The following is a 17626-nucleotide window of genomic DNA, read 5'->3' as shown; positions in this document are numbered from 1 at the left end:
AGGTTTCCGTACAACTTTAAGTGAGTAAAGTGTAATGACAGGCCTGATGGAAACTGAAAATGTTACGTTAAACTGTCCAAATGTAGACCTAAAAATACGCTAAACAAGGTGGGATCTGTTTCTGGATAAGAGCGATACTATTTTATTTTAAACAGCAGTCAAGCATTTATCACCATCTCACCAGAACCTCAATATTTATTGGAAAGGAGCATCAAGATCACCGTGCACTTTCATCACCCTTTGTAGTTCATCATAAATTATTTCATTTTAGCCTAATAAACTGCATGGTTTCTGGGGTCGTAGTGGGAGGACCACACATCGTATCATCGGGTTTCCAAGTTTACTTTGATGGTTTTTATATCAATATTTGCGCATAAAGGCGTTTCAATCACCATTTTCACAACAAGATCCACCATGTCATACTAATACATTATCATTAGCATTTTTACAATTATACCGAAACCTCGTTTCCATCAGAGCGGTCTTCATTTATTTATTTTTTACGTAAAAGTGTGGTTGGAAACGTGTTCTATAGCATCAAAACTGTGATATATCATGGGTAAATTGTGACCGACGGACTTATCTACAAATAACATTAAATAGTTATTTATGATGCAAGGTGATTTGTAAATTAGTCAGTCACGCCTTGCTTTTAAAATCGTCAGCAATGACAAACGCGCCCAGTGATGGCCACTGCCTTTCGAAGTATAATGGAGACAATTGTCTGACTTGCGCCTGCCTACATGTTTGTTAGGGCGGAGGCAAGCCATCTATCTCACCATTATATACAGTATCCCTGCAAGTTTCTGTAGTTGCTCTTCAACATCATTCTGCTACCATACCCTGCACTGTGGGAGGCTCTACTGTCAACCAATATATTAGGGTGTTTGACCCACGTGAACAAATGCATGACTGAAATAGGAACCAACGCGATTCATACAGTGGATATCAGTGGAGGCTGGTGAAGGGAGGACAGTTCATAGTAATGGCTGGAATGTAATGAAACACTCCATCCACACATTACATTTCATCTACTCCATTCCAGCTACTAATTTGGCCGTCCTCCACTCACCAGCCTCCACTGGTGGATATATACAAATAAATGTGATATGAGGCACTGATTGTAGCCAAAAATGTACACGCCTTGTGCCTCTTGACAAGTTGTTGAATGATAAATTGATGGGAATTAATTGACAAATGCACCAAGGACATTCAGAACTGGTGAAATGAAGCAACGTTTTCCTAATGCCATGATCTGTGTTCATCATGGGAACTTACATTTTAATGACCAACTCATCTGATTAAAACAACCATGACAAAATAATTTGCAACAACCAAATATTTATTGATTCGAATTGATATTTCCATTGTGGTTTCAAAATCAAACAAAATAGTAATATTACTTGTTTTTTTGCATTTGGAAGGAGAGTCAGACATTAAAATAATGTACGTTACAGTAAAAGTGAGTAAAACAGAAAACCTGAGGTAAATAGCTTTACCACATCCACTCCTGATAGAAAACAAATAGCCATTGATTTGGTTGGCTCAGTAGAAAACACAGAAGATGACAACTCCATATAATAATGTCTCTAAAATGTTCCTCTGAGCTGGTGTCTAATGTGTGAGTCCTGTTTGACTATTCCAGATTCAGGTAAAAAACAACAAGGGATGGGGGTGGGTGGGAAGAGGAGTTGATGGGAATTCTGAATGAGAAGGCTCTGACAGGCTGTTTTGATTCCCCATCATTAACCAGTAGTGTTCCCATCAGTATCCATGAGTTGGCTTGAGTAACCACTAAGAGCTAACAGCCCCAAATAGGTGGGCTCCATTTAAGAACATACAGTATAAGAGTTGCTGTTGACCCCCCCCCCCCTCCACAAACCCTTGTCTAGTGTAAAACTTGCTGCATGCCTCTAGTCTCCTCTTTACCCATATGCCAATCAACATTACCCATTTGATCCATACACAGTGGAATAATCTCAAATAAGCTTTTTAGCTCTCCCAACACCTGACATCCATTTGCTACTCTCCTGCCACTCGTTCTTCTTCCCGCTCCCCTCTTTTTAAATTGCCCCTCTTTTTTCTTCACCTCCTCTCCTCTAGGGCGAAGGGCTCCCGAACTTGGCGCTCAGCTTGGTGATGAGGGCCATGACCTTGGGGTTACCCTGGTACTTGGCGATGTTAGCTGGGTTCTGAGCCACATCCTGGAAAGCTGCCATCACCTCAGGGTCCTGGAGAAAAAACACAGGAGATGGGATTAGATATGGATACTGACATGGAATCCAAGGGCTAAATGTAAGACTGCAAACACTTCAATTTAAGGGGCATCGTACCTTCATGGCGTTGAGCACCTCTGGGTCGTTAAAGAGCTCTCCCAGACCAGGCATGCCGAAAGGAGAGCCTCCAGCCCCCCCTGGGAATCCGCCAGCCCCCCCTGGGAAACCGCCAGCCCCCCCTGGGAAACCGCCAGCCCCCCCTGGGAAACCGCCAGCCCCCCCTGGGAAACCGCCAGCACCCCCTGGGAAACCGCCAGCACCCCCTGGGAAACCGCCAGCACCCCCTGGGAAACCGCCAGCACCTACAGCATGAGACAAGGAACCCAGGATTAATGCGAATACAGAGCTCCAATGGACCCTTGGGTGATGGTCAGATAATGTAGAGCAGTGGTCACCAGCCCAGGTACTGGAGAATTGCAGGGCCAGGGATTACAGGCCTTTGTTCAAGCCCTGCACTAACAAACCTGATTTAGCTAATCAACTTATCGTGAAGACATTTCATGAACCCATATTCCCTCTCTTACCTGGGAAACCTGGGAAGCCACCTCCTCCTGCTGCTTGTCTAGCCTCCTCCTCCTGTGCAGAGTTTAAAACATTTTTACGTTGAGACACTATTTTGAAATTCTTATTCTCCTCTCTGTTCTTGCACCAAACACTCACCCTCTGAGCTTTCTCATGCTCTTCCCTCGCTTTCTTTACCCTCTCCTTCCTGTCCTTGATCTCTCGCTCCTCCCTCTTGCGCTCATACTTGCGCCGGTGCTCAATGATTTTGTTAGCCTGAGGAGAGAAAGAGCACAAGTTGAAAGTCAGACCAGAAGACACTGATTGACCAGACAACCTTGAAACTGCTCTGGTTTCAAAAAGACAGTTAGTGGCTGGGGCTGGGTACCTTGGGCTGGACCTCTTTCAGCATAGCGCTGGCGTCCTCATCGTAGTCCAGTTTGCAGGCAGTGGCCAGGTCCTTAGCTGCTTCCTCCCAGTGCCCCAGCAACCTAACACACAGGAAGGAGAGAGACTCAATCCAAGTACTGTATTAGGGGTGTGCCAAAATGGCCATACTCGTAATCGTATCTGTAAATTGACAGATGATACTCGTGACTGGAAAAAACAGAAGTGTTTTAATATTTTATTTAACTATGGACTTATTAGATGTTGGCAAAATACCTCCCTGCATATTCACTGCAAAATAAAGCTGCAGATTAGGAGCAGCGTGCGGCGGTGTGTCTGTGTCCTCAACTTGCAGTGGGCTGCCAAGTTTGCTGACACTCATTCAGAATGCCCATCAGTGTTTCATATTCCCCCCCCCCCCCCATGCCTCACATGTTAGATATTATGTACATCTTCATAGCAAATGTCCTCGCCATGTGATTTATCATAGTAGCAGGCAGCAGCAATCTAAATGATCAGCCTGAAAAATATGCAAGAAAAACTGATCTGGTGAAATTATGACTTGAGTGGACAGAGAAATACAGCTTCACTCTATCCAATCAGAACATCATGATCAACGTACAGCCAGGCCTTATCTTTAGACAGCCAGCCAGTTGAGTTATTTAGTTTAGAACCTTGCACATGACTGACTAACTTGAAAGATGTGGCTGACACTCAAATGTATTTTTTCCAATCACAAATAATAAAAATGCTGTGATCACAATCGTTTCCAGAAAATTGCCAATATCCCTTACGATCCTCATTTTGTCCGACTACTTGGCACCCCCCTATATTGTATTACTTATAAATCATATACAACTGCATTGTGTCTGAGGAGATTGAATATGCAGCCTATCTAGCAGCATACTTGTGAGCTTTCCCCCTCCACTTGTAGGGCTGTGCAGAATCTGGGTTGATGTCAATGGCTCTGTCGCAGTCCCGCTTAGCTGCATTGGGTTTCTGCATCCGGATGTAGACGCTGGCAAAGAACATACGTCATTCTGTATGAATACTACGTGATCATGTACTAGAGCACATCATGTGGTATGACATTGTTAAGTCTAGCCGCGGGACTCACCTAGCCCTCTTGGCATACATGATAGCTACCCGTGGATTGAGTTTGATGGCTTCAGTGAAGAGGTCCAGGGCTTTTTGCAAGTCACCTGTATTTGACAGCACCAAAAAGTGATAATTATAACCACTGGTCATTAAAATGTCTTCCCGATTTACTACAAGGTCAGTGCAAGGTCAATGCAAGAACCTTAGAACAACCAACCCACCTTCTCCTAACGCTTCGATAGCTTCCATCTTCTTCTCGTTGGCCTGGTCCATCATTTCCTCTGTCACCTAAAGGAAGAATAACACACTATTTACCTGCAAGACATGAGATGCCATGTTGCCTTCTGCTTTGGCTGGCATTTCTCAATAGTTCTCATCTGCAGAAACTCCCCAAATGAAAATCACTTCATGCACTCTCCCATCCTTAAGTTATATTAATAAAGTATTTGTCTTCAGTAGAGTAAATATTCTCACCTCCAGATTTTCAAAGTCTCCCATCTCCTGAGGTTCGTCTGTGTCTGGCTCAATCACCCCATCTTGGTCGATCTCTGAAGTAGCAAGGGGATCCATCAAGGACTTCAGAATTTTAGCAGATATGAGACACTGAAAGCTTGCGCCTCTAATTCCGTTATTGTATGTTGTATACAGTGGCAACCCGTCATTCAGGACAGGTGGGACAGAGGCCAACCTGTTTTGAGCCCTACATTTTTTTGTGGGCTTGCCTGTTTTATAATTTAATTTTAGCATGAATACGAGTCACATATCAGTTCGCAAACAATGTAAAAATAAATATATGTCATTGAGTTAATAAAGCCGCATACAAATATGGTCTTTCAGCCTAGCTCAGTGCTTTCTGTGGCGGTGGGGAAAGCATGCAGAAAATAGAGGAGCATTGCGCCGTGATTGGCTCAGTGTTCTGTCACTCACAGGGATACTACGTCACAACCAAGTAGTAAGGGTAGACATAGAAAATTCAAGCCCTTTGGTCCTGCCATAGAATTACATTAGTAGTGCCCTTCCAAGAAGGTTCAAGGTCTTTGTCGACACATAAAATGACATCAAATCACGTTATGTACAGTAGCTTTGATTGGACTGATCATGTCAACATCTTGCTTTCAAAATCTTAGCTAGCAGTCATCAATTCAACAATCTACTGGCAAATCACTTTTAATTGTTGTCATATGAAAATAAATTGAGAAATTATAGTTAAATGTATATATTTTTTTATATGTAACCTTTAATAGATAAAACGTATCGGTGCTCATCGGCCATAAACATTACACAAGTTGGAAATCGCAAATTCATCAATGAGTTGTTTGGAAGGAATTTGTGACAGTGGCTAACTGCAAGCATTGCAACTGGGAAGTTGGGGATAAACGAGCTCAGACTGGGAAAATAAGTTTTGAACGGTCATCCAAATCGGAATTGTAAATCCAGCCTAGGTCTTTTTTTTGATGACAAAATTTGCCTGCGAAGGACTGCCACACCATCTTCCTTTTCAAGTGAGCAAATCACAACAAGGAGTCCAAAAATGTCTTATATGCTGCTGCATAAATGATGTAACATGCCAGGGAGATATGTATACTGTAGCTATGAAAGTAATACTAAGTATATGTTGTGTAGTAAGCTGTTAGTAGCCCATGCGCCTCACCGTAATAATTTGGTCTATTTTCACCTCTTAATTTCACCTGAAGTTACTGTTCTGACTCTGTGGTGTAAATGTAGCCTATAACCTGTTTTTGATAAAATGTCATCATTGAATATTGTAAGAGCTTTCATTGTGTGCTTATATGCCCCTTTTATTTATCCTACGGTTCTGATTTGGTGTACAGGGAAAACACTAAGAACGGCCCATGTTCTGAAATCTGTCACTGTACATTTCAAAAGTGCAGAACAAATAGTTATATTGACTACATCCGTCCTGGTTCGCTCATTGTCTTAATCGAAATGACCGATTACCTCTTATCCTCTTGTCCCCTTATGCCATAGTTTGTACATCTCAAATCTCAAGTCATATCAGCTGTTTTTTAAAAGGCAGTAAATTAGGCTGAATGAACTGTTTTGCTGCCAGACAAGGCTCTGCTGATAGCCAAGTGTAGTAGTGGTAAGGTGTTGGAACTGCTGTAGGGACAGCTTTATGTAGGCCCTAAAAGTTTGTGGGCATCATTTGTCACCATTATAGTGCAATTAATGTATCGTTTAGTGGAGCAACATTCTTTTTTTTGCCCCACCAAGATGTACATGCTGTAATCGCCACTGGTTGTATAAGCACTGCTCAAGAGCTTGGCAATCAGTTTATAAGGCAGCGTTACAAACTGTGTGGTCATGCAACGTATTGTTTGTTGATCTGCGGTCTTCACTGTATCACTGAATGTATTAGATGGAATGGAACTAAATGTCTGGGTGATGATTTATTGGTATGGTGTGCGAGTCTAAAAAATAATTTCCTTTTCAGAGGACAATAACCCTTTGACCTGTATACCCATTTTCTTTATGAACTCGATGGGTGACTGTGGGAAAATGTGTGGGCCAGGTGTGAGAAAGCTGCCATGGACATACCTAGTTCACTCTCCTCACTCTCAGAGGGGGCATGGGGCTCAGGAGCAGAGGCAGGGGGAGGAGAGCCAGCACATGGACACCCACCCTGAAATGAATGAATTTTTATTGGCTGAACTGTACTGGTAGGCTGTCAAATATAGCAACTGGATGGATATATGAAACAAGTCATACTTATACCTTGCATGAGGAGTCATTTTGGGGGGCTTGTGGAATTGTAGCTCCCATTCTGAAAAAAAAAAATATCTTCTTTCAATTTTTCATTCTTTCCAATATAAGCATTTCAATTTTGCCAACTGCTGCCAGTACATGTTGGTGTATTACTTAGTACAGTAGGAATTTCTATTTTTTATTCAATTAATAAAGTACGTTGTACTGATTTATATCAGACAGAGAAATATGCCTGATACTTAGCAGCAGCGAGTGGGTGTGACTGCGGCATTCTCGTTCAGGGTAGTTGGAGAATTGGCAACAACAAAAATCACACGAAAATGCATTAACAATTAATTCATTCATTTAACTCTAATACTCTTGATATCCGGGGAATAAACCGGGTTTTGAACATGGGTTGATTCGACTCCTAACAGATAGTGGCCCGCTAATTTTAACGATAAAGAGCAAGTGCACGCTTGACTCTATGCGATAAACAGAAGGATTATCAACTGACCCTTGCAACCAGGCCCGGAGGAAACCGAGCTCGGGAAGGTGCAATATGGAGGGATTTTCGTCGCACAACTTCACGAAGGCCTTCAACTCATGCACTTTCCGCGGGTCCATTCTCACTTCACAGGTCCAGAACACGCTACATAACAAGAAAGTACGAGGAAGTAAAAATGAAACTGCTAGTTAAATATGAGCATTGATAGCATACACTTGTGCTGCACAGCCTCATTTAGTATTATTAGTAAACTAGCTAACTCCTTTATCTCAGAAAACATAGTTTGTCCCAAGGCACGTGCATAAATGTAGCATGGATTGTGAGGATAGAATATTCTGGAATTCTGTCGAGTTAGTCATGCCGTGGGGATTATTTGAATGCATGATAAAATCAGAGAAAACAAACCAGAAAGGTTAATTATTTCCAATAAAACACAGCATATGAGGGTTAGATTAGCTACCTGTATGCCCAGACAGCTCTTCAACGACGGGTAGCTTCGAGTAGAGGGGGTGCAATCAAGCCTCCACAACAATCGCTTTAAAATACTAGTCGATGGGGATGTTGTTCCGTAGATTTCTTTAACGCAGGCATTAATTAGATAGAAACATATGACAAACAAAACAAGCGATGAGGTCCTGCGTGAATGGATCAAGTCGCAAACAAAAGAGGTCATATAATTGCTATCCAATCAAAAAACGTAAAATTGTCCTTCCACCAATGGTAACGATTGTCTTTACAGGGGAGGTTGAAACTTGTCACATCACAAGCACGGCATACGGACAGACGCATTTAGCGACATGATATAGTCACAGATTCCTAAATGTTGGCTGTGGTATGAAGAGGTAGTTGTGTTATATAGTTTATGTTTGGTTTTTAGTCTGCTAAAGTATTTATATTTGATGTAATTGTATATACCTCAATACAATTTAGTGACACCACTTGTGACATCATGATGATGGGAGTTAACTGTCGCTGATAGTCTGACCGAGTTGCAACAATGTTGCCCTCACCTAACATTTTGACCAGATCCGCTACCCAATTGGTGTCATACTCAAAGTTTTGGAGTCAAGGTGAGTGGTGAAATATTTGGTTATTTGTATTTAATTTATTACAATGGTAGAAAGTCATTTTTATATCTTGCCACTGTACAGACAAATTAGCTTATCTAACTACTGTAGTCAGGGTCACGATCACAATTGTGTACTTCTGGCGTCCTTTTCTCAAATCCTATTGGAGGAGAAGGTCCGAGGGGCGGGACCTCTTGCTTTCTCACCCAATGGGTTTTTAGAGAGGACGCATGGAGTATGCAATTGAGATCTTCCCCATGATTTATGCAAGCTAATTTCACATGGTAAGATGGAAGGCATAATGCATGTTATTCCCCAATAATGTCATACTTTTATTATAGGTCTTAAAAAGGTAGATTTGTATGGCCAGCTGATTGTGGAAGATTCTTTAAGACCTAGGTGAAAAAGAACTGTGAATTTATTAGCAAACTTTTCCCTCACTGGTAACCTCTCTGCAGGTCATCTGTGGTGCCCATGCCGGAATGTCTCCGTTAAACCAGAAGGATGGAAACCGCAGAAGGTTCCACCAAGATACCTCGGCCAGCTAAGCCCCTTCACTCATCCACACCTCATAAAAAATGGTTTATGTACTCATGGGAATACAGCTATTTCCCATTTCTGCCAATCAGTTACTCTACAGCATTTATCCGAAATCAAAGCTCATTGTTATCCTATTCACAACCACAAACTATGGCTATGAATACTGTTGTGTAGTACAGAGCAGTCACTTCAGGGAGTTTTGAAGGGTGAGTTTATAACTTCTTTCCCTTGCTCTCTGTCACAGGTGAGGTGACCCCTGGCTTAACCCAAACAGAGTTTGATCTCCGTCGGCAAAGACTGGCCTCTCTCATTGAGGTTCAGGCAGATCGGCTGGGACCCACTGCTTCGTCCAACAAACATCTCGTCATAGTCCTCTCCCACCCAATCCGCTACATGACCAATGACATCCCCTACCCCTTCCACCAGAACCAGGACTTCCTCTACCTCACAGGCATCCTTGAGCCAGACAGCGCCCTGGTTCTGTGTGGTACCGGCCGCCCGGACCAAGCCATCCTCTTTGTACCCCGCAGGGACCCGGCCAGGGAGCTGTGGGACGGGCCCAGGTCAGGGAAGGACGGGGCGGCAGCGTTGACGGGGGTGGAGAGGGTCCACTGCACAGAAGAGTTGGGACTTGTACTCAAAAGCCTTAAAGGTAACTAGGAGAAAGTCATTTGAACATACATATTTTAGAGTAAATGTTACTCTTGGGATGAAAGATTAGGGATTAAAAGCCTGAGGAACATAGCTCCAAATTGTGGATCAAATTTTAATTCCGAACAAATGCAACTGTTTGAACCATTTTAAAGTGATGTAAAGAAATTAGACAAACTATATCACTAACAATTCTACTTTGATTGTTCCCTCTCAGGTAGCACTGTGTGGTATGATGGCTCCAAGCCCTGCCACCCTGGGCTCCACCAGACCCATGTTCGGCCCCTGTTGGAAGGGGGGCCCATGGTGCGCTCTCTCAGACCCCTTACACACTCCCTCAGGGCCCTCAAGAGCCCAGCCGAGGTGGCTCTCATGAAGGAGGCTGGTCGCATCACAGCACAGGTGAGTCACCTCACACACGCCATGAATGAAGTACTCTCCACTGTTCACGTAACCCTTTGCATCCCCTCTTTCAGGCATTCAAGAAGACTATGGGTATGTCTCAAGGGGACATTGATGAAGCTCTACTGTATGCTAAGGTGAGTTACAGGTCTTTAGACACTTTATAATTATGGTGTGTTGTCATTGAAAATATGGTTTAACACCTATGGTAGCAACGATAATGATGAAATGTTAATGTGAATCTCTTTCTCAACCCTAGTTTGATTTTGAGTGCCGTGCCCATGGAGCCAATTTCTTGGCCTATCCTCCTGTGGTTGCCGGTGGAAACCGAGCCAATACACTTCATTACATAAACAACAACCAGATTGTCAAGGTGAAGGGACATATAGTGGGGACAAAGTATTTAGTCAGCCACCAATTGTGCAAGTTCTCCCACTTAAAAAGATGAGAGGCCTGTAATTTTCATCATAGGTACACTTCAACTATGACAGACAAAATGAGAAAAAAAATCCAGAAAATCACATTGTAGGATTTTTAATGAATTTATTTGCAAAATATGGTGGAAAATAAGTATTTGGTCACCTACAAACAAGCAAGATTTCTGTCTCTCACAGACCTGTAACTTATTATTTAAGAGGCTCCTCTGTCCTCCACTCGTTACCTGTATTAATGGCACCTGTTTGAACTTTTTATCAGTATAAAAGACACCTGTCCACAACCTCAAACAGTCACACTCCAAACTCCACTATGGCCAAGACCAAAGAGCTGTCAAAGGACACCAGAAACAAAATTGTAGACCTGCACCAGGCTGGGAAGACTGAATCTGCAGTAGGTAAGCAGCTTGGTTTGAATAAATCAACTGTGGGAGCAATTATTAGGAAATGGAAGACATACAAGACCACTGATAATCTCCCTCGATCTGAGGCTCCACGCAAGATCTCACCCGGTGGAGTCAAAATGATCACAAGAACGGTGAGCAAAAATCCCAGAACCACACGGGGGGACCTAGTGAATGACCTGCAGAGAGCTGGGACCAAAGTAACAAAGCCTACCATCAGTAACACACTACGCCGCCAGGGACTCAAATCCTGCAGTGCCAGACGTGTCCCCCTGCTTAAGCCAGTACATGTCCAGGCCCGTCTGAAGTTTGCTAGAGAGCATTTTGATGATCCAGAAGAAGATTGGAAGAATGTCATATGGTCAGATGAAACCAAAATATTACTTTTTGGTAAAAACTCAACTCGTCGTGTTTGGAGGACAAAGAATGCTGAGTTGCATCCAAAGAACACCATACCTACTGTGAAGCATGGGGGTGGAAACATCATGCTTTGGGGCTGTTTTTTACACGGACGACTGATCCGTGAAAGGGAAAAAATGAATGGGGCCATGTATCGTGAGATTTTGAGTGAAAACCTCCTTCCATCAGCAAGGGCATTGAAGATGAAACGTGGCTGGGTCTTTCAGCATGACAATGATCCCAAACACACCGCCCGGGCAACAAAGGAGTGGCTTCGTAAGAAGCATTTCAAGGTCCTGGAGTGGCCTAGCCAGTCTCCAGATCTCAACCCCATAGAAAATCTTTGGAGGGAGTTGAAAGTCCGTGTTGTCCAGCAACAGCCCCAAAACATCACTGCTCTAGAGGAGATCTGCATGGAGGAATGGGCCAAAATACCAGCAACAGTGTGTGAAAACCTTGTGAAGACTTACAGAAAACGTTTGACCTCTGTCATTGCCAACAAAGGGTATATAACAAAGTATTGAGAAACTTTTGTTATTGACCAAATACTTATTTTCCACCATAATTTGCAAATAAATTCATTAAAAATCCTACAATGTGATTTCTCATTTTGTCTGTCAGAGTTGAAGTGTACCTATGATGAAAATTACAGGCCTTTCTCATCTTTTTAAGTGGGAGAACTTGCACAATTGGGGGCTGACTAAATACTTTTTTGCCCCACTGTATGTAATGTTGCTGCTGAATGTGCGCCCACAATTCTGAGGTCAGAATTAAGTAAAATTATTAACACCCCAGCTTTGCCACGATGGTACATACTACATCTATACCAGTAACTCTCTGTCTGTGTCCAGACAAACAAGACTTCCCAATTCCCAATTCCTTGTCTTTTCTTTCTCTCAGAATGGGGAGATGGTGCTACTTGATGGAGGGTGTGAATACTTCTGTTATGTCAGTGATATTACTCGCACCTGGCCGGTGAACGGAAAGTGAGTTGCATCAACAGAGATACCATTTTGGATATTCACTCCTTCTCTCCATTCTTTTAAGTCTCCTTTTCTACCCCTCTCTTTTGCATGTTGAGCCCAGGTTCAGCCCTGCCCAGGCAGAGTTGTATGAGGGGGTGTTGGAGGTGCAGAAGGCCTGTCTGTCTCTGTGCTCCCCAGGAGTCAGTCTGGACCACATATACAGCACCATGTTGGCTCTGCTGGGACGCCAACTCAAACAGCTGGGTATCGTGAAGGGCTCCACCAGTGATGCTGATGCACTTAAGGTACGCTCAGTGTCGCTTTGTCCTTCTGCTCAAAGTAGTTCCATGGTTGGAGAAAATAACTCCATGTCCAGGTTAACTGATAATGGTATCAAATGCATGCATAGATAACTGAAGGGTGTTTTGCATCAACGTAAATTATAATATATCACTTATTAACTCAGATGTTTTAATAGTAATATTTAACTGAAAGTAATAGGTTATATTTTGTGGCTTAAGGGGACTTAACCACGTAGACTCAATGGCTAGGAAAGGGTAGTAGAGGTTAATGCTGTTTATCACACTTTAATACTAATAACGTTCAGGTGCTTTATAATCCTTAAATTTATGTGCTGACCTTTTTAATTCAGATGGGTAAGAAATGTCAGGATCTGAGTTTGATTGCACATTTCCTGACAGTAAATGGTCTCCCGAGTGGCGCAGCGGTCTAAGGCACATCTCAGTGCAAGAGGTGACACTGGTTTGATTTCCGGCTGTATCACAACTGGCCGTGATTGGGAGTCCCATAGGGTGGCGCACAATTTTCCCAGCATCGTCTGGGTTAGGGTAGGCTGTCATTTTAAATAAGAATTTGTTCTTAACTGACTTGCCTAGTTAAATGTATTTTATTTATTTTACTAGGCAAGTCAGTTAAGAACAAATTCTTATTTTCAACTGCCTTTTTCAGGGGCAGAACGACAGCTCAGAGATTCGATCTTGCAACCTTCCGGTTACTAGTCCAACGCTCTAACCACTAAGCTATCTGCCGACCCAATAAAATAAAGGTTAAATAAACATTTTTAAAAGCAGCAAAAATAATGGCAAGTCTAGTTCGGATTTTACATTTGGATTCAGACAGTACTAGAATCAGTCTTTAACACCACTGATTTCAAAAGGTGCGTACATTCCAGAGACATGAAAAACACGCAGAGTTCTTTAGTGCAATACTTGGGCAAGCGTATTGTTTCTCCCAGGATGCAACATTGTAAAAACACTCAAATCTCTCCGCATTTATGAGGCATCGGGCCCTAAATTCATCATCCTCAGTGTAAGTCTAGGGTAGACAATAGCAACATGTTCATTTGTAGCCTACAGATCAACGTGAGAAACAGCCATACGTTTTCTAAGACTCCGATTTAAAATATTAGGCCTATGAGGTTGCAAAATAATCAGGCCTGGGTGACCGAAAGGTGGGGGACAAGGATTGCAGCACACCACAGGAGTAGCCTAGGTATCACACCTGCTTGGGTGACGCTTGTGTTGGGAGGCTGGGTAGGAGAGAAGGCATTCAGCAAGACTGGTGCGTGGTGGAGGAGCTTTCAGCAATGCCACCGAAGTGATTGATATCTGTTTGTTTTCTCGATTTATAGTTCTTTATAAATGTTTAGAGTGACCCGTGTAATTTCTCAGCAAAAGATGGACATGCCATTGCCATGTTAGGCATTCTAGCAGTACCAGATAGTCTCAAAATGGCCTAGAATAGGGGTTCTCAAACTTTTGGCCTGCGACCCCATTTTGATAAAAAATTAATAAATAGTGACCCCACCATGTTAAAAAAAAAAACAAAAAAAAGATGTAATCAACGGCCAATGTAAACTTTTTTAAATTGGGCTATGACAGTCAGTCATATCAGTCTGACAGTATTTTTGACAGTATTTCAATCGGTATGGTTTGAAATGACTGAAATGCATCAGAAAGGTATTGGGAAATTCAGAAGATTATCAGGCAATAATGTTATGATCTTCTGTGTAGAAGAGAACATCACCCCCTCAAGTCTGATTTAGTGCCTAATCTTGTCCACTCGGTTGTAGAAAACAGAAACCGCTCTGTTCATTACAACTGCATTTAGCGGATACCGGTGGTTACTGTTTCTGTTACTGTTAACTAAATGTGAATTCTCTCACGACCCCACTACAAATCAGGTGACCACACATGGGGTCGTGACCCCTAGTTTGGGAAAACCTGGCCTAGAACATGTCAATGTTAAAGGAATAAGAACACAACACAGGATGTTTAAGGAAATATATTGAACATTTTATTCCAGAACAATCACACTGTTGTAGTAGTGTGATGTACTAATGTTGGAGTAATGATTTAATAAATGTTGAACAAACTGTTTGTAAATGGTTTATTACTGACCGTTATTATAAAGTGTTAGGCCTACCCATGATGACAGTTAGCCTAGCGATCAGCGCGTTAGTCCAGGAACTGAAAGGTCACTGGTTCAAATACCTGAGACGACAAGGTGAAAATCTGACTGTGCCCTTGATGAGCAAAGCACTTAACCCTAATTTACTCCTGGGGTGCTGTACTACTATGGCTGACCCTGTAAAACAACACATTTCACTGCACCTATCCGGTGTATGTGCCAAATATGTCAAAATAAAAGGCAGACACAGAACTGAAAGAAGGGACCCTATCAAACAGTCACATTCAGTTCAGCGCTTGAGCATGCAGTGTACTTTGTTGCTTCAGTGACCTGTATTGCTGCTTCCAGGCGGCACGGCGCTACTGCCCCCACCATGTTGGTCACTACCTGGGCATGGATGTACACGATACCCCTGAGCTTTCCCGCTCTCAGCCCCTCCAGCCTGGAATGGCAATCACAATAGAGCCAGGTACTGTATCCATGAGCCAGGGTACAATCTCTCTCTCACTCACGCAGTTCTTCATATTAGTTATATTCAACTGATTGACACACTTTGAAAAATTGTGCACTTTTTAGGCTGGATTAACACTCCACTAGGGGTATTCTGCCTTAGAGGCAACACTTTATTACTGCACCACTCACCGCAAGCACGGTGGGCTCCACATAGTTTGCATGGTAGAATTTGTAACTTTACACAAGCATCATTTATGTTTACTAAGGAGAATGTTTTGTGTAGTGTAAACCCAGCCTTCCCAGTGAAACAGCCAGAGATTCCTATACAAACACTGAAGCACTACTGTTCCAGTGTTTAATGCATGTGTGTGCATGAGTACATCAAGTGACTACACTCCAGTCCATCTCTCTCTTTCAGGGCTGTACATATGTGAGGACGATGACCAGGTTCCAGATCGATTCCGTGGACTTGGGGTGAGAATAGAGGACGACGTTGTGATTCAAGACGAGATAAACCCCTTGATCCTGTCCTCTGACACACCCAAAACCATTGCTGATGTTGAAAGAGCCTGTGCACAGAGTTGGGGCTGAGAGAGACTAGACATGGGGAGGGTATATACCTTGCTCCCAACTGGAGTGTGACTGTATACACTCCTCAAAATGCTAAGTGTGAGCAAGAGTGAGTGTTCATCCCTCTTGAGTGACTGGTCACATTTCAGTGGGTTCGTCTTCAGTATATTGGCGATTGCACAATTTAATGTGCATCCCGCCACCTACTGTGGGATGGAAACGGGGTTTCCCCAAAAAATGGAACTACCAACAAAAACTAACAAACTACCAAAAATAAATATCAAACAACTTCACTGTTAAAAAAATAAACTAATCTGATCCCTACACAGGCTCAGGGGGAGCCTGGGAGGGCGGGCTGTCTTCCGGCGCCAATACCCCTTCCAAGTGCTTCAGATGTATACTAAACAAAAATATAAACGCAACATCTAAAGTGTTGGTCCCATGTTTCATGAGCTAAAAAAGATTACTGAAATGTTCCATAGACACAAAAAGCTTATTGCTCTCAAATTTTGTGTGCAAATGTGTTTTAAGTCTCTGTTAGTGAGAATTTCTCCTTTGCAAAGATAATCAATCCACCTGACAGGTGTGGCATATCAAGAAGCTGATTAAACAGCATGATCATTAAACTGGTGCACTTTGTGCTGGGAACAATAAAAGACCACTCTAAAATGCGCAGTTTTGTCACACAACACAATGCCACAGATGTCTCAAGTTGAGGGAGTGTGCAATTGGCATGCTGACACGGCAGGAATGTCCAAACAGAGCTGTTGCCAGAGAATTTACTGTTAATTTCTCTACCATAAGCCGCCTCCGACGTTGTTTTAGAGAATTTGTCAGTACATCCAACCGGCCTCAACCACAGACCACGTTTAACAATGCCAGACCAGGACCTCCACATCTGGCTTCTTGCCGGGGGATTGTCTGAGAAGGGGGAGGTTGTATTTCTGTCTGTAATAAAACCCTTTTGTGGGGGAAAACTCATTCTGATTGGCTGGGCCTGGCTCTCCAGTGGGTGGGCCTGGCTCCCAATCGGCTGTGCCCCTGCCGCGTCATGTGAAATCCATAGATTAGGGCCTAATGAATTTATTTCAATTGACTGATTTCCTTCTATGTACTGTAACTCAGTGAAATCTTTGCAATTGTTGTATGTTGCGTTTATATTTTTTGTTCAGTATAAAATCCTTAAGTCCCAAAAACGTTTCTGCTGCAAGCCACAATAATGTCCAGTTTCTTAGACTTCTTTGAGAGTTGAGCCACAGTTTATAACTGGCAATAAGCACCACAAAATCCACATTTTTAACACAGGGTATCTTTTGACTGGCAGCAAACATTTACTACAGGCTGTGGTACATCCACTACCATGTATTCACTAGCATCACTTGTTTTCCCAATTATTTATATGGGTTTCTGGAGGACTGCTTGATTATTCCTCATGGATCTGAATGTGGTAATGTTTTCATTGTCTTTTCTATTATAAAAATAGAAAATGTCTGTTCTCACAAACTAATACAATTCACAGGTTCCTTGCTGGATAGGAGAGCATTGGATAATGGCTCTATTGTGCAAGAATTGTCTCATTTATTAGGAATATTGGGCTTTGAGATGAGTTTATTGATGAAAACAAAATGTATATTTGTGTGTGTGTTTTTATACGTAGTCATGTCTAATTGAAAATGCTGTTATAACAGAATATTCAGTTCTATTATTTGTAACAGGTGGTCCTAAATCTACCTAAATGAGACACCTGATATAGCCTATATGAGCATCGTTTGCCGCAATGATAATCTTATTTGTATCGATAGAAGCGAAGCGCCCTCTTAAATATATTCTGATAT

General features: G+C 42.6%; 2 protein-coding genes across 2 annotated transcripts; one reads left to right on the top strand and one right to left on the bottom strand.

Annotated features, from left to right (window-relative positions):
* Positions 1–1324: 1324 nt before the first annotated feature.
* Positions 1325–8338, bottom strand: LOC110538377 (hsc70-interacting protein). The gene is made up of 13 exons (XM_036938445.2): positions 7937–8338; positions 7486–7620; positions 6999–7047; positions 6822–6906; positions 4737–4810; positions 4484–4550; positions 4282–4366; positions 4072–4182; positions 3166–3268; positions 2937–3053; positions 2801–2852; positions 2334–2578; positions 1325–2231 (listed from the first exon to the last, which is right to left on the bottom strand). The coding sequence occupies exons 2-13, from the start codon at positions 7593–7595 to the stop codon at positions 2100–2102; spliced, it is 1230 nt and encodes a 409-aa protein (XP_036794340.2). The 5' UTR covers positions 7596–7620; positions 7937–8338; the 3' UTR covers positions 1325–2099.
* On the top strand, positions 8234–17487 carry LOC110538376 (xaa-Pro aminopeptidase 3). The gene is made up of 10 exons (XM_021625151.3): positions 8234–8546; positions 9002–9124; positions 9328–9735; positions 9952–10136; positions 10211–10273; positions 10396–10509; positions 12274–12359; positions 12460–12643; positions 15117–15237; positions 15640–17487. Exons 1-10 carry the CDS (start codon positions 8474–8476, stop codon positions 15810–15812), a joined length of 1530 nt encoding a protein of 509 aa, XP_021480826.1. The 5' UTR covers positions 8234–8473; the 3' UTR covers positions 15813–17487.
* Positions 17488–17626: the final 139 nt, after the last annotated feature.

The sequence above is a fragment of the Oncorhynchus mykiss genome, chromosome 12 (assembly GCF_057628025.1).
Source record: "Oncorhynchus mykiss isolate SJ-2025 chromosome 12, ASM5762802v1, whole genome shotgun sequence".
NCBI lineage: Eukaryota > Metazoa > Chordata > Actinopteri > Salmoniformes > Salmonidae > Oncorhynchus > Oncorhynchus mykiss.
Note: the sequence above shows the minus strand (reverse complement) of the source record. Positions and strands in the feature narration are given on the sequence as shown.